Below are 23,258 nucleotides of genomic sequence, written 5' to 3'. Positions count from 1 at the left end.
ACTTTGTCCTATGGCAGCATTTGGGCAGCTTCCCCATCAATTCAGAATTTTTAAATTTGGACATTGTACAAGACATCCGTGACATTACCTTGTTTATACTTAATGTTCATACCAAGCAGAAAGCTGAAAAAAGTATGCCCATTGTTGTTGCCACTGTCATTTTGCCAAGAACCCTCAAGATTACATTTTATTAGGAATCAATTTTTAAAAACAAAATGAATAAGCATCTTTTCTCCTCCATAATATTTTGGAAATGAGCTTGCTCTCTATCAAAATCAGTATTGCCTTTGACTACCATATTTCTCTGGTGAGCAAAATTGTTTCCTGACTGAAATAATTTCTAGATTCTGCCGACTTGTTTTGGTTACTGTTTTCACATACGTAAAAAGTCATCTACACATGGTGATAGTTCGCTACATCTTAATAGTTGTGTTTTGTTGGCTCAGAGTGTAAATAGCAGTTGTTTCTGTTCTGACCAGAAACCCTGAGGGTCTCCCCCTCCCAGATTATTTTGGTTTGGTTTGGTTTGGTTTGGTTTGATTTGGTTTTTTGAGTAGGTAAGAGGTCATTTTTTTTTTTTTGCCTCATTTCTTACCTAGCTTTAATCACTGAATGGGTGTTGCCTCAGACAAACTGAGACCTGGAAAGACCTTAGATTAAAAAGGCCAAGGTCTCCCATTACATCCAGGGCCATTTCCAGGCATCCTGATCAATATCTTGCCACTGGACCCAGATGCCCTGCCTCACTGAAATCCAATTCACTTGCAAGTCAAGACATCACCCTCTTGATGTCATTTGTCCTTTTCAAGAACAAGGACAAACAACAAACAAAAGTTGTGTGACCTGAGTCAAGTCACTTAACCCCTCTTTTAGCCTCAGATACCTCATCTGTAAAACCTAATTCTAGAGCACCAGCCCTGGAGTCAGGAGGACCTGAGTTCAAATCTGGTTTCAGACACTTGACACTTACTAGCTGTGTGACCCTGGGCAAGTCACTTAACCCCCATTGCCCTGCAAATATATATATACATACACACACACACACACACACATATGTGTGTATAGATATATATATGTGTGTGTGTGTGTGTGTGTATATATATATATATATTATGTAAAGTGAATCACAAATCTTAAAGACCTAAAAATGCTAGCTATTTAAAAATTTCTCCCTTCTACACTTAGTGATCTCTTTAGCTCACATAGGGTCCATTGTCTCTCTGCTGATGACTTACAAACCTAGCCCTTGTCCCTCACCTGACCTCTAGTCCTCCATTACCAACTACATCCCTATCACCTGCCAGATATTTGCTGAATGCCTAATAGATATTTCAAATTCAACATATTTAAAAGAGAATTCATTCTTCCCCCTCCCCAACCCACTTATTTTCCGAACCTCCTTATTTCTTTGAATGGCATTACAATCTTCCCATTTGCCCAGGTTTGGAATCTCATATCCATGACTGTTCAATACATCTAACAATAAACATTTATTAAGTACTTACTGTCTATTGGAAACTGTGCTAAAGGCTGATAGATACTAAGAAAAAAGTGAGCAAGTACCTACCTCAAGGGTGTTACATTGTAACAAGGGAGACCACACCACACCACTGCACCATCTAGCTGCTGTGTGTGTGTGTGTGTGTGTCTGTCTGTCTATCTATCTGTATCTGTGTTTCTTTCATTTTGGGAGGGAGTGCATTAGCAGCTGAGGTCATCAGGGAAGGCCTCATGTAGAATGTGGCACCTGAACTGAGTCTTGATGCAAAGCAAGGATTCCAAGAAGTTGGGGGGAAGAGCTGTCTTTTAGGGAGCCATGATGCTCAAGCACAGAGATGGAGAGTCATGTGTATGGAACAATAATAGGCCAGGCTAGTATGGCTAGATCTCAGGGTGCATAGAAGGGAGTTATGTGGAAGAAGAGACCAAGTTGTAAAAACCTTTAAATACAAAGCAGAAGAGTTTGTTTTTAATCTTAGAAGTCATAAGTAGTCACTAGAATTTTTTGAGTAGTCAGAGGAGGTATGAGTAACATCAGAGCTGACTTTTGGAAATCACTTTAGTGTACATGGAATAGGGAGAGGCTTGAGGTGGGAAGGCCATCATCTAGGTGAGAGGTAATGAAGACCTGAACTCAGGTGGTGGTCTGAGTTAAGAATGAAGGACATGGGGGAAACTAGGTGGCGCAGTGGATAGAGCACCGGCTCTGGAGTCAGGAGTACCTGAGTTCAAATCCGGCCTCAGACACATAACACTTACTAGCTGTGTGACCCTGGGCAAGTCACTTAACCCCAATTGCCTCACTAAAAACAAACAAACAAACAAACAAAAAAGAATGAAGGACATGGGTAAGACCAGATAGTAATGCCAAGATTTGGGAACTGATTGGATATATGGGGTGAGTGTAAAGATGATGATGAGGTTGTGAACCTGGATGATGGGAAGGATGGTGTTGCTCTCAATAGCCATAGGGAAGTATGGAAGAGGGGATGGGTTTGGGGAAAACATAATGAGTTGCGTCAAGATAATGGAACTCAGGGGTTCACCTGGAGATCGATCTAAACTGATTGAATTGGGGAAGAGCGACTAACTGCTGACTGGTGTACTAGATTGTAAGAACATCTGGCTGGTACTTAAGAAGGTAATTGTTCTCAGAAGCTAAAAACTTTGAACTTTACATCGAGACCATCTTCAGGTCCAGTGAACCAATGAATTTGAATGACACTAGCCAATCAGCTTGAAGAACCTCCCATTTCTGGGAGGGGAACATGAAGGAGGAAGCGGACGTTAGTAAGAGGGTGCTTCTTCCTTTGGCTGGAGAGATTTGCGTGGTGGCAGGACACCACAGGGGAGTTTAGGCAAGGATTTCAGGCTATAAGAAATCTGTTCTCAATCTTTCTCTTTCTTTTACTATCTTTCAATAAACCCTTAAAAAACCTAAACTTGTTTATCAGTGATTTTAGTCAGTTTCCCCCCAGAACTGGGAAGACAGATTAGAACCCACATTTAGAATTTTAAATTACACAGACTTCAATTTTGAACATGTTAAGCTTGAGGTATCTCTTGGACATTCAGTTTGAAATGTCCAATAAGCAGTTGGTGAGGCAGGATTGGAGCTTAGGACAGATAGGTTTGGGAATCATCAGCATAGAAAAGGTAATGGAACCCATGGGAACATGAAGTCACAGAATGAGAGTGCAATGAGAAAAGATAAGAAATCCTAGAACAGTGGGTAGGTTGTGGATGATGAATTATCAAAAGAGACAGAAATAAATCAGAAATGTAGGAGTAGAACCAAGGAGAGAAAAAACAGTGTTTTGCAAACCCTGAGTTTATCCAGGAAGAGAGGGTAGTCAACAATGTCAGATGTTGCAGAGATCAAAAAGATTGAAGATTGAAAAATGGCTATAGATTTGGCGATTAAGAAATCATTTGTAACTCTGGAGAGAGCAATTTCAATCGAACCATGAGGTTAGAAGCTCGATTACAGAGGGATAAGAGAAAAAGTGAAGGCACCATTGTGTAGATGACTCTACTAGCTTGAGATAGAGAGGAGAGATGTAGAATGATAGCGGGGTTAGTGAGACCTAGTTGGGTGATTTTTTTTTTTTAAGGATGAGAGAGATTTGGGAGTATTTGTAGACAACTGGGAAGGAACCAAAGATTAAAGATTAGAGGAGAAAGAGGGGTGAAAATGGGGTCAGTTTTTGGAAAAGATGGGAGGAGTTGAGATCAAGAATATATGTAGAAGGGGGCAGCTAGATGGTGCAGTGGATAAAGCACTGTCCCTGGATTCAGGAGTACCTGAGTTCAAATCTGGCCTCAGACACTTAACACTTACTAGTTGTGTGACTCTGGGAAAGTCACTTAACCCTCATTGCCCGCGCAAAAAAAAAAAAAAAAATATATATATATATATATGGAGAGTACAGCCCCCCCCCCAAAAAAAAACCCTATGGCAAAAAAGTGTGTGTGTGTGTGTGTGTGTGTGTGTGTGTGTGTGTGTGTGTGTGTGTGTGTGTGTAGGAGTCAGCCTTGATGGGAAGTCATCTCTTCATTAATTTAGTATGAAATGGTTTTAAGGGATTGTCTGATGAGGAGAGGGGAGGAGGCAACTCTTGGTGAATTACCTCAATTTCTTTTTCTTTTCCTTGCTTATTTGTAAAGTGGGGGGGTACTATGGGAGGTTTGAGGAGAGATTTAGAACAGCTGGTGTGGGTAGTGGGTGAGAGAATCAATTAGGGAAGAGTAAAAGGATGGTCTTACCATAATAAAGGTCCATTTTGAGATTAGGTAATATAATTTTGATCGGGGAGTGGGGTTAATGACTTCTAGCTCCCTTCAGGAGCATATGATGAGCAAAGGCAATGGATGAGGAGAGGAATCTAGGGTTGTGGTTTTACAGGGTATAAGCATGGGACAGAGGATCAACAGATTGAAGACTATAAGGTGCTGGCAAATTGGACTGGTTCCAACTAAAGGGTTGAAGTTGTGAAGGGAGAATAATGTAACTAGAGAAGGAATAATGGCCTGGGTGAGGCGGGTAGAGTTTGAAGGTCATGGTAAGAAAGATTAGGTTTGGGAAGAACAAGGTATAGGTAGTTGGTACAGTGGATAGTATACTAGACTTGGAATCGGAAAGGTCTGAGTTCAAATACTGCCTCAAACACTTGCTATCTGTGTGATCCTGACCAAGTCATGTAACTTCTCTGTCTCAGTTTCCTTATCTGCAAAATGGAGATACTGATAGCATCTACCTCTCAGGGTTATTGTAAGGCTCAAATGAGATAATAATTATAAAGCATTTAGCATAGTGTCTAATACATACTAACTATATAGCTATATAACTGTCAGCTATTATTTTTATCACCATCATCACTATTATTTTACATCTCTCAGCATCATCTGTGTGTTTGCAAAGACTATATCCCCCATCCCTTCAACCCTCCAGCATAAAATGACCTCCTTTGTCATCAAATCCCTATGGTGTATTCATGGGCCAAATGGTAGTGGAGGTCTTTTCTGTAGCTTTGGGGGAGAGGGGTTGTGTTGGTGTTCCCACCAAAGTTGCTCTGTATTTACTTGTATATATTTTGTAGCTCTTTCTCTGTATGCATCATATTTCCCTCCAGTAAAGTGTAAGCAACCTTGGGCATGGACCATTTAATTTTTGTCTTTAAATCCTCCAGCTTCTAACACACAGTGGGCATCTTATACTTAGTAGCCACTCAGTAAATGTCTGTCAAATTGACTCGTCTTTTATCCAGTTTCCATTTTTCAGATTTTACAGCTTATTTAAGTTAGATAGATAATGCTGTGAGTCTTAGTAAGTGCTTCTCCTTTTTTCTCTAACCAAGCAATGATTTGACTGCACATAGATTGTTGATTACAAAATGACACCAGACATTTCCTATCAAAAGGCAGCTTCCTGTTTGATTATTTCATTTAGCGCTTGCCCATACTCTGCACCTGTCTTTTAGTATTCATGCTACCCCTTATATAAGTGACCTTGAGCAAACCACTTATCCTCTTTGAGCTTCTGTTTTTCCATCTTCGAATCAAGAGGATTGGGATGGAAGATTTCCCATCCTTAAATCTGATGTACAGAGGAGAGGCTCTTACTGTTCGAACTACTTTTGCTACTGGGCTTCTCCCTTTTACTTTGAAGTCACCAGGGACTAGGCTCCTGAATCAAGATGATTTTATCAAGGTTTTCATAGAATTTCTCAACTTCATCCTCTGCTCACAGATGGCCATCCATTGTTATAGTCATCATGTGCATTCCAAGGCAATGTGACCGAGTGGTCCACGAAACAGTGCTTCTTACTGTTGTAGGCACAGGGGCAAATCTTTCTCCTCTACTTTGCTACAATTTCATGTCCTCTGATTTTATTTAAAACAAGAATATTTACATGGATGAAGTTCAGCTCCTCTAGTAATATGGCTGATTTAATCGTTGGACAAAGTTTGCAGGTTAAGTGCTCTTCAACATGTCGGTGGATCTGCCGTTCCTTTAGTGGGAGTGAAAACTCTTCACGCATGCAAATTGCCAACTATCCCCCTTCTCATCATATTTGATTCTGGTTTTGAGTCTTTCAGCTAAATCATAACTACATAGGCCTCACAGAATTTAGAACTGAAAGGGACCTTAAAGATCATTGGATGAGGAAACTGAGCACCAGAGAGGTGAAATATCTTGCTGTCGGGCACACAAGTAGAATATTGCAGTCAGGATTCAGAACTGAGTCTTAAGACTTCAAATTCGGTGTGCTTTCTGCTGCACCACCCTATTAGAGAATCCACCCAACCTCACTGAAGGCTTTTCTCTATTTCTTCCAATAGTTCATGTATACCAGTGTAACACTCAGTCTGTCCATGTTTGATCCCTCACCCCTCTGACTTGATCAGCCCTCTTCTTTTCCACCAAAACAATCTTAGTCTGATGCTTCATGGTTGAGAGGTAACCTTGGTTTCCCAAAGGAGTGCAAGCTCTGTAAGGTTCTTCAAAGCTGGAAAGACTTGGACTATGAGAAATAATCTGTCATTTTAGGACTAGTCTAGCTAAGAACAAAGAGATTCATCACCAGTAGGTTTTCCAATAGGTAATGAGATTTTTGGCCATGGTGACCCAGGTTTGAAAGTGTGTGTGTGTGTGTGTGTGTGTGTGTGTGTGTGTGTGTGTGTGTGTGTGTGTGTGCAAGATGTCTACTGGGCAGCTAGTGATATAGAACCAGGATTCAAGGGTAGAGATTAGCACTGGACATACAGTCTTCTGGAGTTATTTGTAAACCATTGACAATTGAACCCAAACCATCAGATGCAGTCACCCCAGGAGAGAGTATAAAAATAAGAAAAGCAGGCTTGCAACAAAACCTGCGGAATTCCCATTCTTAGAGGGACAGGAAGATGATCGGCCGTTAGAGGAGATTTTAGAAGTAGAAGAACTAGAGGAGATCAGTGTCTTAGCAGCTGGGAGATGACAGAATCCAGGAGGAACAGCAGTAAGCAGTGTTGGAGAATGTAAATAGGTCAAGGAGGCTAAGGACTAAGGGGAAAAATAAGCATTTGGATTTAGCAATTAAGACATCATTGGAGACCTAAAGGAATCAGTTTCTTTTTTTTTTCTTTTCTGTGTGTGTGTGTGTGTGTGTGTGTGTGTGTGTGTGTGTGTGTGTGTGTGTGTGTGTGTGTGGCAATTGGGGTTAAGTGACTTGCCCAGGGTCACACAGCTAGTAATTGTTAAGTGTCTGAGGTTGGATTTGAACTCAGGTCCTCCTGAATCCAGAGCCAATGCTCTATCCACTGCGCCACCTAGCTGCCCCTTAAGGAAACAGTTTCAATCATATGGGAGGTTTAGAAGCCATATTGTAAGAGAGATTGAGTGAGGAACAAGTTGAGGCAGTGATTTGACACTATTCATTCTAGAAGTTAGGCTGAGGAGAAGAAAGATACAGGAAGCTAGCTTGAGGCAACAGTAAGGTCAAAGGCAGATATTTTCTTTTTGTTTTGTTTTTAAATTTAGACCATTGCATCTTGTTTATAGGCAGTATGGAAGAAACCAGTAAATAGGGAGAATTTGAAGGAAAGAGACAGAGAGAAGGAGAGAAGATGGAGCTGGGGAAGCTGAAAGGGGAGGTAATGGGGCAGCTAAGTGGTGCAGTGGATAAAACACCGGCCCTGGATTTAGGAGGACCTGAGTTCAAATCTGGCCTCAGACACTTGACACTTACTAGCTGTGTGACCCTGGGCAAGTCACTTAACCCTTATTGCCCCACACCCTCCCAAAAAAAAAAAAAGAAAAGAAAAAAAGAGGGGAGGGAATGGTTACTGAAGTAAGCTTTTGAAGAAGTTGTGTAGTGATAAGATAAAGGGCACAAGTAAAGAAGTTAGTCATGACAGGGAGATGGGATAGAGATGGATATATACAGTTATAGGGAAATTTTGAGGTATTAATTAAGAGAGGAAAGTTAAAGATGGATGCCTTTAATCTCCATAAATTAGGAGGCAAGGTTTTGTTCTGAAAGGTATGAAGATGGATTCCAATATACACACGAATTGAAGTATTTATATCTTTTTCAGGTGTTGGGAAATCTTCACTTGTTCATCTTTTGTGTCAAAATCAGGTGTTGGGAAATCCATCCTGGACCGTGGGCTGCTCAGTGGATGTCCGAGTATGTAGTCTTTAGATTTTAGTTTTTTCCAAAAAACAATGTTTACATAAGCTAAGGAAATGAATTCTTTCAGAATTCATTATATACCTTTAAATTCCAGGGTCAGGGGGCAGCTAGGTGATGCAATGGATAAAGCACTTGCCCTGGATTCAGGAGGACCTGAGTTCAAATCCAGCCTCAGACCCTTGACACTTACTAGCTGTGTGACCCTGGGCAAGTCACTTAACCCTCATTGCCCCACAAAAATAAATAAATAAATTCCAGGGTCATATTAAACTGTACATAGGTTAAGTCCTATCACTTTTTGATAAGGGCTTGGCTGAAAGTGCTATACAATGCACATCTGTTTTGGTTTATTATTGGACCTGCCAGGTTGTGTGGCTTGGGGTTGTAGCCTTAGTTCCTGGTCCTTGTGTCCACACCTGGAGTTTTTGATAAGGCTGAGAGGCATATGCAATTGCTCATATGATAGAATACAACCTTGGTTTGTTCCACACAAGTAGTCCTGAGATCCTCTTAGCAAAGATATCACATAATAATTGGGTTGCTTCTGTTGATTTGGCCCTTTCCTGCCATGAATGAAAGTGAAGGTTTGGGAATAGGAGAGTAGGGAGTATAGTGGATGTTGTTTTAATATCTTGCTATTTATATCTTAATTATGAACTACTACCAAAAAAATTATGTGTATTAGCAAGCATAAGTGAAACTAATTTTGTTGTAAGTTTTATGTGCTTACAATACAGAAAGCTTGAACAAATTAGAGAGAACATGGAATACAGATGCCTGTTCCTGAACCTTGGTTTCCAGAAGGAGCAGAGCAGAATAATGTGAATGATCCCAGGGTCACTCCAAAATCATGGAAAGGTAAAGAAGGCCCTAATGTTTCCTTTAGCTTCACCGGGTAAACATGCAGCCAACCTCATAGAGCATAATCTTTAAAATAGAGGTTCTAGCCTCCCCCCTCCCACAATGATATGTTTGAGATCAGCAAGGGGAAAGGGAGGAAAGGTAGTAGACTAAAATAACCCTAAAGTTAATTAGAAGCCTGCTGGAGTAACAGCAAGTCTTATGAGGGGGGTGACACTACTGGCCTTAATTTAATAACTTGGGTGGGGTAGGGTGAGACATGGCATATTCAAATCAAGTTGGAGATCTAACTAATTAAGATTTGAATTATATGGGTAGAGTACAGTCCTTCTAGTTAAGGGCCCAAAGAAGACAGATTAAATTAAAAGGAATTAGCTCTTCATAATTACTGACCTTCATTTTTACACTTAGTTTGATTTCTTTCTCCATTACATGGAAACAAAAAATCTTTAACATTGATTTTTTTAAATTTTAAGTTACAAATTCTTTCCCTCCCTCCCTCTCCCATCCTTGAGAAAGCAGGAAGTTTAATATAGATTATACATGTGCAGTCATGCAAAACATTTCAATTTTAGCTATTTTGCAAAAGGAAACAGACCCCAAGATACTCAAGAATAATAGAATTTTTAAAAATATGATTCAATCTGCATTCAGATTCCATAAGTTCTTTTCTTTTTCTTTCTTTCTTTCTTTTTTTTTTTTTTTTTTGGCAGGGCAATGTAGGTTAAGCGACTTGCCCAGGGTCATACAGCTAAGTAACTGTCAAATGTCTCAGTCGGGATTTGAACTCAGGTCCTCCTGAATCCAAGGCTGGTGCTTTATCCACTGTACCACCTAGCTGACCCTTCCATCAGTTCTTTCTCTGGAGATGGATAGCTTTTTTCATTCTGTCTTTCAGAATTGTCTTGGATCATTATATTGCTGAGAATAGCTAAATCATTCACAGTTGATCATTGTACAATATTGCCATTACTGTGTATGATGTTCTGGTTCTGCTTACTTAGCTTTGCATCAGTTCATATAAGTTTACTAGGTTTTTCTGAAGCCATCCTGCTTGTCATTTCTTATAACACAGTAATATTTCATTGTAATCATGTACCACAGCTCGTTCAGTCATTCCCCAATTGATGGACATCCTCTTAATTTCCAGTTCTTTGCCACCACAAATAGAGCTAGTATAAATATTTTTGTACAAAACAGTCCTTTTCCTTTTTCTTTGATCTCTTTGGGATATAGAACTAGTAGTGATATTACTGGGTCAAAGGATATGCACAGTTTTATACCCTTTGGGCATAGTTCCAAATTGCTCTCCAGAATTGTCGGATGAGTTCACAACTCTACCACCAATTTCAGTGTCCTTCTTTTTCCACCTCCCCTCCAACATTTGCCATTTTCCTTTTCTGTTACCAATCTAGTAGGTGTGAGGTGGTACTTCAGTTATTTTAATTTGCACTTCTCTAATCAACAATGACTTGGAACATTTTTTCATGACTATAGATAGCTTTGATTTCTTCTTCTGAAAACTGCCTTTTCCTTAATTATTAACTTTTAAGAATCCATGTTATGTGGAGGGAAGAAATTAGACTTCTCAGAGCTACACCAGGGATGTTAGAAGTGCTTTGTAATTGCCCCTCCCCCTCCCCCTCCCTATTACTTAAAATGTACATAGCAGGCAGCTAGGTGGCACAGTGGATAAAGCACCAGCCCTGGATTCAGGAGGACATGAGTTCAAATCTGGCCTCAGACACTTGACACTTACTAGCTGTGTGACCCTGGGCAAGTCACTTAACCCTCATTGCCCTGCAAAAAAAAAAAAAAAGTACATGGCACTGAAAGAATAGGACTTACAATCTTCTTTAGACTTCCCAAAATAAGAATCAGTGGACACAGAGCTAGGTGTTCTCTCCATTATAAACTCCAAGCATATAAATAGGAAGAAAAGCTGCAGTATCAATAGCCTATTTGGCTGATTATTTTAGCCTATTTGATATTCACCAGTTCCAAGTCATATCTACAGTCTGTTGAATTACTTGGTATAGTGAAAATAGCACCAACCAGGAGAACATTGTACACAGTAACAGCAACATTGTATAATGATCAACTGTGATAGATTTTTCTCTTCTCAGCAATACAATGATCCAATACAATTCCAAAGCACCCGTAATGGAAAATGCTCTCTACATCCAGAGAAAGAACTATGGAGTCCAAATGCAGATCAAAGCATATTATTTTCCCATTTTTTTTAATTCTTTCTTGTAGTTTGTCCCTTTTGTTCTGATTCTTCTTTTACAACATGACTTGCATGGAAATATGTTTAACATGATTGCACATGCATAACCTGTATCAGATTGCTTGCCATCTTGGAGAGGGGAAAGAGGGAGAGAGAAAAATTTGGAATTCAAAATCTTATAAAAAATGAATGTTGAAAACTCTCTTTTCGTGTAATTGGAAAAATGCAATATTATTTACAAGAAAAAAAACACCTAAAAAAAAAGAAAGAAAGAAAATAGCAGCAAAGTAGGACTTAGGAAACCTGGGTTCTTGCCACAAATGCCTCCAACTAGTTGGGCAAGTTGCCGAACCTCCTCTGGCCTCAATTCCCTCCTCTATTAAATTGGAGGGTTGGCCTAAAAATATCCCTGCTAGTTCTAACATTCTGTAGTTTTAAGATCTATTTTGTTTTTTTGGTAAGAATAGAGAGAGCTTGGGCTGAGCGGAAAATTATCCTCCATTCATTCCTGCATCTTATAATCTAGATCTGGTCATTTCTGCCCTGCACCTTTAAAAAAATTGCATTTCTCTAGGGACACAAAGTGTAATTTTTTGTTTCAGGACTCTTCAGAAGAAAATCATTCTATAGAAATTTAAGTCATTTTGACTTGTTCTAACAAAATTAACACTTTTTTTCCTTCAAAAAGAATTTGACTTTACAATACTTCTACAGAAGTACCTTGAAATGACTATTTTTTGGAATAGTTTTATATTGCCATTACTGCTCCTGTTTTATTAGAGGCTGTGAGTGGGGCCCTCTGGATTGTAGGTGGATCCATTAAAATGTACTTTCCAAAGCTGCCTTGGAAATAGTTATGTCACATTTAACTTATTTTTGTTCAACTGAGATGCCAAGTAAATATAGAAGTGAACAACATGATGAAGGGCTGAGTTTTCATTTCAAGAGGTGTGATCAATGAGTTGGACATGCATTCTTAAGGTAAAATTACTGAAATCTTTGGATTAATGTTGACTATGAGGTTGGTTCAGACCTCAAAGAGATGGACCCAGAGAAATTAACCTTCTTTTGCAGAACTTCTTCATTTTGGAAATGATACAAGTATAGCCCCTTTAGTTGTATGATAACCAAACATACAGAATTTAGTTATTTAAGAATTTATAATATAGGAACAGACATGACATGGAATTTAAATTTGCCGTAGTGGAGTTTTGAAAACCTACTTTATTCATTCAATTCCAGATAAGAGAAACAACATTAACCTGACTGTAATAATCCAATGTAAAAGTTTAACCAGTATAATTTAATTACCAGAGCAAAGATACCAGAAGAGCTCAGAAGAGAGGGGATTGCCAGTTTTTCCTTCCTTCCTTCCTTCCTTCCTCCCTTCCTCCCTACCTCCCTCTCCTTCCTTCCTCCCCCCCCCCACCACCCTCTCCTTCCTGCCTTCCTTCCCTCCTTCCTCCCTTCCTTCCTTTTCCTTCCTTCCTTCCTTCCTTCCTTCCTCCCTCCTTCCCTCTCCTTCCTTCCTTCCTTCCTTCCTTCCCTCCTTCCCTCCCTCTGATTCTCCCTTAGGATCCCATTCCAATGTTTCATCAATGTAACTGTTAAGAAGTCTCATGTTCGGGGGGGTCAGCTAGGTGGCGCAGTGGATAAAGCACACTGGCCCTGGATTCAGGAAGACCTGAGTTCAAATCCAGCCTCAGACACTTGACACTTATTAGCTGTGTGACCCTGGGCAAGTCACTTAACACCCTTTGCCCTGCAAAAACAAAACAAAACAAAAACAAAAACAAAAAGAAGTCTCATGTTCAATTGAAATTACTTCTCTATGCGTCATGAAGAACCTGCAACTTCCTCATAAAATTCTTCAAGAATATGAATACTTGCTTGTTCACTGTCTCCACTCTCTCATTTCTCTTTTCCATTTTTGTCCCCCACCATTCTCTTTCTACCTCCCTCTTTTATTAAAATATAAATGTTCCGGGGCAGCTGGATGGCGCAGTGGATGGGGCGCCGGCCCTGGAGTCGGGAATACCTGAGTTCAGATCTGGCCTCAGACACTTGCTGGCTGTGTGACCCTGGGCAAGACACTTGGCCCCAATTGCCCCACAAAATATATATATATATATATATATATGTTCTTTTTTAATACTAAAAACTTTTAACATTGTAAACATAAGGAACAAAAAAGAAAATTGTATCTGACACTATGAACTGTTATTACAGGGATTTTTTGTACACTGAAGTTGACAAATTATTAAAAAACCTGCTCTGTTTGTCTATGTCCTTTGCCAGACTTCCTTATGCTCTCATGCATATTTAAACAATATCTTAGTAAGGCGTCTTTCTTTGTTTTCTTCCTTCTTTCCTTTTTTCCTTTTTTTTTTCTCTTTTTTTTGGAGAGAAGAGGACAACGAGGACTGATTAGTTTTTTTAAATGCTTCTTAACTGAGAAAATTAAAATAAAAAGTAAAAAAGAAATTTGTATGAACTGATTGATGTAAATAAAGAGAGCAAGAAAACAATAAACACAATGACTAAATAACGTAGGGTGGTTTCTAGAGCCAAGGATTCCTAGATTTCAAGGGCTCCATGAACTTGAACGGGGAAAAAAGTATATATTTCATTGCCATTAGTTTCTTTTGTCAATCTATGTATTGTATGCATTTAAAAACATTATGTTGAGAAGGGTCCAGATATCCCATCAGGTTGCCAAAGGAATCCATGACACAGAAGAGGTTAAAAAAACCTTAAGTTAGAGGGACAACAGATTAATTGAAGGTGAAAGGTTTTTTCCTCCCCTCACAAGATAATTGTGTTAGTGGTTCAAGGTAAAGAAGAAAGAGTCAATGGAGGAGAGTTTGAAAAAATAATTATAAAGATGAGTTAGATGATAATATCCCTAAAGAAGTTCAGGGAAATATGAAATTTGCACCAGACAAATTTGAGGTGGAAAGGAGGAGGGAAAACAGTCTGGGCACAAAACCAAGTGTATCCAACTGAGGGTTAATAGACAAGAGTGAATTGAGAAGAATTGCGTACCCCAGTGGGCACTGAAATACTGTCAGGGAAGCATAACAAATATCAGTGTAAGGAAAATAGAGAGAGATGGAAGCTTTCATCAGTAGTGATGACAGCCATTCACTTCTACTACCCCATCACTGATATAGTGCTTCCTTTGCTCTGTCTTTCCCACAAAAGGATTCTGACTTTGCCTGTCCCTGGAAAGGGAACTTAAAGTGTGAGCCAGCAGACACAGTTCCTGGACCAAATGTATTTGGTCACCACTTGCAACAGCCTGTGTTCTTTATTAGAGTATCTTTATTTTTTTTGTGTGAGGCAATTGGGGTTAAGTGACTTGCCCAGGGTCACATAGCTAGTAAGTGTCAAGTGTCTGAGGCCAGATTTGAACTCAGGTCCTTCTGAATCCAGGGCCGGTGCTCTATCTACTGCACCACCTAGCTACCCCTCTAATTTCCTTTAATAAATTAGGGGTTTTTTTTTCAAAATTACAAAAAAAACTTATGACTTTAAATGGAACAAAGAAATCATGATTACATCAGTAGATGCAGAAAAAGCTTTTGACAAAATACAAGACTCATTCCTATTAAAAGCACTTGAAAACATAGGTATAAATGAATTTTTCCTTAAAGTAAAAAGAAGCACCTACCTAAAACCATCAACAAGCATTATTTGTAATAGTAATAAGCTGGAAGTTTACTCAGTAAGATTAAGAGTGAAACAAGGATGCCCATTATTACGAATAGTATTCAATGCTAGCAATAAGAGAAGAAAAATGGAATCAAAATGGGCAATGAGGTAATATCTTTCTGCAGATGATATGATGTTATACTTGAAAAATCCTAGAGATTCAACTACAAAGCTAGTTGAAATAATTAATAATTTTAACAAAGTAGCAGGATATAAAATAAACCCACATAAATCATCAGCATTTCTATATCACCAAAACCCTGCAAGAAGAGATACCCCATTTAAAATAACCATAGACAGCATAAAATACCTGCAAATATACTTACCAACACAAACCCAGAAACTCCATAAACATAATTATAAAACACTTTTTATGCAAAGTCAGATTAAATAATTGGAGAAATATTAGTTGTTCATGGGTGGGTGGCACCAATATAATAAAAATGACAATTCTATCTAATCTATATATTCAATTAAATTACCAAACTAAATCACCAAAAAATATTTTATTGAACTAGACAAAACAATAACAAAATTCATTTGGAAGAACAAAAGATCAAGAATATCAAAGGAATTAATGAAAAAAATGTAAAGGAAGGAGGTTTGGCAGTACCAGATCTTAAACTACACTATAAGGCACTAATTATCAAAATTATCCGGTACTGGCTAAGAAATAGAAAGGTAGATCAGTGGAACAGAGTAGACATATAATACATAGTGGTAAATTATTATAGTAACCATGTATTTGATAGTTGTAAAGATTTAAGCTTTGGGGATAAGAATTCACCCATAAAAATTATTGAGAAAACTAGAAAACAGTCTGGCAGAAAATAGATACAGACCAACATCTTACACCATTTGCCAAGATAAGGTTAAAATGGATACATGACCTAGATATAAAGAGATATTATAACAAAATTTGAAAAACATGGAACATATTACCTATCAGACATCTAAATGGGAGAATTTATGAATAAATAAATAACATTGTGAGATATAAAAATGGATAATTTTGATTACATTAAATTTTAAAAGGTTTGTATAAATAAAACTAATATATCCAAGATTAAAAGGAAAGCAGAAAATTGAGGAAAAAAATTTATAGACAGTTTCTTCAATAGAGGTGTCATATCTCAGTTATATAGAGAACTTTGTCAAATTTGTAAGAATATGAGTCCCCAATTAATAAATGGTCGAATGGATATGAACAGGCAGTTTTTTTATGAAGAAATCAAAGTTGTCTATAGTCATATGAAAAAATTCTCCAAATCATTATTGATTAGAGAAATACAAAATTAAAACAACTTTGATATATCATCTCACATTTGTAAGGGGAAAAATGACAAATGTTGGAAGGGATGTGGAAAAATTGAACACTGATACACTGTTGGTGGAACTGTGAACTTATCCAACCATTTTGGAGAGCAATCTGGAATTATGCCTAAAGAGTTATAAAACTGTATACTCTCTTTGACACAGCAATACCTTTATTAGGCCTATTTCTCAAAGTGATCTGGGGAAAAGGAAAAGAACCTATATGTTCCAAAATATTTATAGCAGCTCTCTTTATAGTGACAAAGAACTGGAAATTGAGGAGATACCCATCATTTGGGGAATGGCTAAACAAGTTATGGTATATGATTGTGATGGAATACTACTGTACTGTAAGAAATGACAAGAAGGAAAGACTTTCATGAAATAATGAAGAGCGAAATGAGCAAAATCAAAAGAATATTGTATACAGTAGCAGCAATATTGTTCAAAGAATAACCATGAATGATCAAGTTATCCTGAGCATTATAAATATTCAAATCAGCTACAAAGGACCTAAGAAAGAAGATACTATCCACCTCCAGAGAAAGAACTAATAAATAAAAGTATAAATAGTATGATTTTACATATGTAAGTGTATGTGTCAAATGGTGGCCTTCTCTAGTGGAGGGGCAGGTGGAGAGTAGAGGGGGACAGTTTGGAACTTAAAATGTAACCAAAAAAATTCAATTTAAAAAAAGGACAAAGATCTCACCTATTTAATACTAATTTAGTGTTTAATAAAAAATGTAAGGGTCTTAGCAAGTGAGAAGATTCTTAATAACAGCGGAATTTTAGACTGAAGATGTTGGGGAGCCTCTTCTCACTTGATGAACAGCCCATCTGTGTGCTGCTTGTGAAGAAGTACTGTGCCATTCCAAAAATTTCTGTGGGATCTTTAATGACCATAAATTTCAAGTCCTCTGAGACCCATCTTCTATAAAAAGAACATTTCTTTTAGTTTTGCATTGCTTCTTATGTTTTTGGGATAGCAATGACTTTGAAGAAGGTGCCACTTACTATGTCAACAGCAGGCTTTCTCTTTGAAATTACTCACACTTGTGAAATCAAATGTAATCTCACAGCTCAGTGTTAGCGCTGCAAGGCACTATTTAGTCATGTCATTTAAAGTCTGTTCAAGACAGGAAGTATTTATGGATCAACTAACTACTATATGCCTAGAATATGCTGTGGAGGTTTCAGTGGAAGCATGTGACATGGTCCTGCATGCAAAGGATCTGTACCTATATCCCACTGCATGTATTTGGAGAGTTGGAGGGGAGGTGTACATGAAAGAATTTGAGAATTAGATAAGGTACTATCTAATAAAGTACCAACTTGAATATCATACAATCTTAGTTATCTAGAACTCACAGTCAAGGAGTTATTCCGAATGGTCAAATCATCTAGATAACAAGTGCCAATACTTTTCCAAAATTGTAACCATTTAAGATGTAAAATTTACTTATATGTATATTTGGATATCTTCATAAACAGAGGATAATAAATCTATTTTAACCTTACATTAATAACACAGTTATCACAATGAACATTAGTTGTTATACTGTGATGCAATTATAATAATCCCTCATATTTGCATAGCATTTGATAAATTTACAAAGTACTTTCATTTGAGTGCGTTATTTAATTTTACAGAATCATAGGCTTTTAGATTTGGAGGTTGTCTACTTCACTCCAGTAATCTAAACCATATGAATGTCTTCAGCAATAAAACAAGGACTAATAATAATAGCTAGCATTTATATAGTGATTTAAAAATTTACAAAGTCCTTTATAAATCTTTAATTCATTTGATTCTCACAACTCTGTGAGGTTGGTGCTATTATTATCCCTGTTTTACAGATGAGGAAACTGAGGGTTAGAGAAGTTAAATGAATTGTTAAAGTTCATACAGCTTATATGTGTCTGAGGTGGAACTTTTCAAAATACTTTTTAAAAGCATTTTGAGTTGGGAATCTTTCTAATTCCAAGTACAGCATGCTACCTCAAAAAGTACTATCAATTTTATTTTTCAAGAGCTCTAATTCTTCTCTTCCTTTATATTGAGCCCAGATTCCATTTTCCCATGACTTCTTCCCATTGATCACAGTTCTGTTTCAGCACCAAGCAGAATAAGTATATCGTTCACCATGATTTCTGATCTATCCCACCCTATGTTTTTCCCCAAGCCATCACCCTGATATTGACTATATTCTCCACACTTCTCCATTTCCAGGGCTTGGGTGAACCAATTCCTATTTATGTTATTCTCTACACTCTAATCCCTTATCCCCTTGTCCCAAACCTGAAGTAAGAATTCTTTTCACTAAGACTTAATGGGACTCGGGGGCAGGTAGGTGGTGCAGTGGATAAAAGCACTGGCCCTGGATTCAGGAGGACCTGACTTCAAATCCAGCCTCAGACACTTGACACTTACTAGCTGTGTGACCCTGGGCAAGTCACTTAACTCCCATTGCCCTGCAAAACAAACCAAAACCAAAAAAAAAAAAAAAGATTTAATGGGACTATTGCTTTTTTAAATTTTTATTTTGATTTATGAAATAAGACAACCATTTCTATAACATAGTATAATTTTTTGAAATGGTGATTGCACACGAAACTGCAAATCTGTTATGTATAACTTGCTATTCCTTTTAAATATATAATAAAATTATCATGTAAGTTTTTTCCTTCCCCCACCCCCACCCTAGAGATGGCTACCATTAGATATAAATATGCATAGATATGTAAGATCATTCTATGCATACTCCTATTTATCAGTTCTTTCTCTAGATGTAGATAGGAGTTATATGTTATTGATAGCAAGCGGTCTTCAAGTATTTGAAGAAATATCACATAGGAGAGGGATTATACCTGTCCTGCTTGGCCCCAGTCCATAGAATTGGATACAGTATTGAGACTCCCAGAAAAGCTATCCAAAGGTGGGATGGTCTACCTCAAGAGCCAATGGGCTCCCAGTCACTGGAGGTCTAAAAGTGGAGGTTGGATGTCTATTTTCTCAGGGATGTTGTAGGGGAGATTCCTTCTCAGGGCTTAGACTCAGTGAACTCTGAGGGCCTTCGAAAGTCTGATGATGTAGGTTTCCCAGAGAGGTCAGGTTGCCAGGTAGAGGTACACACAGGAGAAGTTGCCGGGTAGCTGAGTTGTGGAAAGATGAAGTTGACCATGTTATCAAATACCCAAGAATGCCACGTAATATAAACTTCAAGTGTTTTGAACCTAGTGTGTCCATAAATAAATTTATTACCTTTCCCCCAACACCTGTTGCCCTTCTGATTTCCATCGTCTGTCCCTAACACCACCAAATCACTCCTTTCTGTCTCCCATACCTTTTAACATGGGTGTTCACCAAGGTTCAGTCTTTGCCCTTCTTTAAATTCTGTCTCTTGGCAATTTTATTTGCTCTCATAGCTTCAACTTATCGCTTATGTGATCCTTTATTTCTAGCCCTGAGATACATGATGGGAGAACTAAACTCCAGATCCTATTTTCTATGTTTGAAACCTGGATTTTTTTTTCTTTTTGGTATAAGGAAACTTACTCACCTGTAGTGGTGATTCTATTGCATACACTAGAAAGAAGCATAAATCAAGACTATGTAGAGAGGCAACAGGGTACATCAGAGCCGTAAGATCAGGGTTATAGTCTTGGTTCTACCATTTAATGGTGGTAGGACCTTGATCAAGCCACTTAACCTTGTCTTTACCTAGTTTTTCTAATTTGTAAAAGGGAGATGATGACACCTGCCCTGCCTACCTCATAGGATTATTATGAGCATCAAATGACATGGTATATGTGAAAATGCTCAGTAACCAAAAGGTATTATATGCATGTGAGTCATTATTTTGTAGTTATTGTAATTCCTTATTTGACCTTTCAGGTTCATGACTATAAGGAGGGAACACCAGAAGAAAAGACCTTCTATATTGAATTGTGGGATGTTGGAGGATCCGTGGGCGGTGCCAGCAGTGTGAAAAGCACACGAGCAGTATTCTTCAACTCCGTAAATGGTAAAGTATTTGATTTTTTCACTCCCCAAGTATGAATGAGACACCTACCCAATGTGCACTGGGAGTGGGGATCATCTGACATGGAACAGTAGGTGACCTTAGCGGGTTATAATCCATTCAGTAAGGAATGCTTGCTCACCAAATACCTAACGTATTTGGTTTGAATTTGCAGCTCAAGGACCAGCACAGTTTTGTGGATCCCGAATTTCTCTACATATGTTATAACATCAGACCATTTACGTTGCCTCAGTACTTCCATCTGTTGTTGTTCAGTCATTTTAGTCATGTTTGACTCTTCATGGTCCCATTGGGTTTTTCTTAGCAAAGATACTGGAGTAGTTTGCTATTTCCTTCTTCAGTTCATTGTACAGATGAAAAAGCTGAGGCAAACAGGATTAAATGACTTGTCCAGGGTCACACAGTGGTAAGTGTCTGAGACCAGATTTAAATTGAGGTCTTCCTGATTCTAGGCCCAGTGCTCTATCCACTGTGCCACCTAGCTGTCCTTACTTCCATCTGTATCATTCTCATAACTATAACTTGAGATTAAAATGAGATTTAGTTCTTTTTTAAAAATAAATCTTTATTGTTATCTTTTTATACCATCAAAATTTTTCCTAGTATTCCTCTCCAAGAGACCTATGCCATATAACATTTTAAAAAAGGAAAAATATGGGAGAAAGTCAGCAAAAATGATTAATGTGTTGAAAAAACATGTGCCGTATACCACACCTGTGGTGGACCTACCATCTCTGCAGAGAAGTGAGATGGATGTGCTGTGAAATTCAATTCTTAAAAAAAAAAAACAAAACCAGAAACTTTCCCGTGAACCTTCTAGATCCCATCTCATCTCACTCTTCCCCTTCACTGCCAAACTTCTTGAAAAAGTTAAAAAAAAAAAAACAAAAAACATCTGATGCCTCTAAGTCCTCATCACTTGCTCCCTCTTCAATTTCCTTCCTATTTCAGTCTGGTTTCTAACCCCACCAACTCTCACAATCCCACAGTACACTCAAAAGTCAGTGATGAACCTCAGTGCCAGATCTGAAGGCTTTTCCCCCCCTTTACTCCTCTACAGCATTTGGCATTGCTGACCACTGTTGATCTTCCTTCTGGATTTTTTTCCCCCTCCAGGGCTTCAGAAAGACCCTACTTTAGTGAGACTTCTATAGCTCCTGCTCTGACACCCCTTAAATGTGGCTGTTCTCTAAGATTTTGTCCTTGTCTCTTTGTGCTCTTACCATACTTCTACTCTAGTGGTCTCATGTCTTCTTGGCAGATAACTGAGCCCTGAACCCATACTTCCAACTGCCTAGAGAATATTTTCTTAGACGTGTCTTTGCCAGCAGCACTTCAAACCCAGCATTTGAGCTTCTCATCTTTCCTCAAAAAGTACTACTCCTGATGGTATTTTTTTTGTCAGTAGACTGTCATTTACCCAACCTCTTGTGTTTGAAACCTTATCCCCGACTCTTCCCTGTCCACATGATACATTTAATTAGTCTAAAAATCCTATTTATCTAACTCTACAAAATAGCTTGAATCTCTCCTCTCTTCTTCATTCCCATTGCTATGGTCTTCTTGTTTCCAGTCTCAGAATTCACCCTCTAGTTTATCCCCAATACTTCTGCCTCATTAATTTTCTTTATGCATGTCATTCATTCCTCTCTTAAAGCCCTTCAGTGGATCTCTGTTGACGACTTCTTCTTCTTCTTCTTCTTCTTCTTCTTCTTCTTCTTCTTCTTCTTCTTCTTCTTCTTCTTCTTCTTCTTCTTCTTCTTCTTCTTCTTCTTCTTCCTTCTTCCTTCTTTCTTCTTTCTTCTTCTTGGCAGTGAGGGTTAAGTGACTTGCCCAGGGTCACACAGCTAGTAAGTGTCAAGTGTCTGAGGCCGGATTTGAACTCAGGACCTCCTGAATTCAGGGGCAGTGCTTTATCCACAGCGCCACCTAGCTGCCCCCTCTGTTGACTTCTAAATGAAGTTCACTTTAAACGTAGCATGCAAAACTTTCCACAGTATGTCCCACCCTACCTTTCCAACTTTATCTGTTCCCCTTTGCATACTTTGTACTTCATACATAGGTTCACTGCACTATTGGTTATCCCCTATATAAGCCCCACACTTTCTTACCTTGGTTAATGCTATTCCCAATGCCTGGCCTATCTTTCTTCTTCTCTAAACAACCAAGCCCTGCCTTCCTATGATGGTTGAATTCCTATTTGTCCTTTGAAGGCCAGCTCAGATGCTGCCTCCTTCATGTATCTTATCCTGATTCATCCAGTCAGTAATGATCCCTTCCTCCTAACATTTCACAGTCCTGTATGCCTCACTTGCCTTTTGCTGTTTATTTTATAATATAGTTATTTATGTATCTCTTCCTTACATAGATTGTCAGTTCTTGAAGGTCAGAGACTGTCTTATCTAAAACTGGTACCTTTACCAGGGACTATCACAGTGCTTTGCATATGTTATTAGACACTATGTTGTTGTTTTATTGATTTTAATGGGAGCCAAAGGTACCCTGAAACTAAATTACAGCTTATTGACACAGGTGCGCTGACCGCAGTGCTTCACTGACCTATAGTTACCCAAGTGTCACTGTTTTCCCAGGAGGTATATAGCCCTTTGGTAGAATATATAACTCTTTATAGTACTGTGCCATAGCCACATTCAAATATCATTTATCAAGGACCTACTGAATGTATAGACTTAGAGAAAAATGCTGTAGGGGATACCAAAAAAAAAGTAAAGGACAGTCCTTGCCCTTTTATGAACTTACATAAGAACATAGGAATTACCACATTAGATACTCCATGGCCCACCAATCAGCCTCCAGCAAATGACAATGTCTAATTGGACCATTAAACTTGCATGGAGCCACTATAACATAATAAGGCAGCAAATTAAGTATCATGGTATTGAGACTTTTAGAACT

The 23,258-nt window shown here is 38.3% G+C and overlaps 1 protein-coding gene across 1 annotated transcript in view; it reads left to right on the top strand.

Moving 5' to 3' along the window:
• Positions 1 to 23,258, top strand: part of RABL3 (RAB, member of RAS oncogene family like 3) — a 60,207-nt gene that overhangs the window by 5,983 nt on the left and 30,966 nt on the right. Inside the window, exons 2-3 of the mRNA XM_043998802.1 lie at positions 8,080 to 8,171; positions 20,195 to 20,324. Of these exons, the coding sequence (XP_043854737.1) occupies positions 8,080 to 8,171; positions 20,195 to 20,324 (222 nt within the window). The remainder of the gene's footprint in view (positions 1 to 8,079; positions 8,172 to 20,194; positions 20,325 to 23,258) is intronic.

This window comes from Dromiciops gliroides, chromosome 3 (genome assembly GCF_019393635.1).
Source record: "Dromiciops gliroides isolate mDroGli1 chromosome 3, mDroGli1.pri, whole genome shotgun sequence".
Taxonomy (NCBI): Eukaryota; Metazoa; Chordata; class Mammalia; order Microbiotheria; family Microbiotheriidae; genus Dromiciops; species Dromiciops gliroides.
This window is presented reverse-complemented; position numbering and strand designations above follow the sequence as displayed.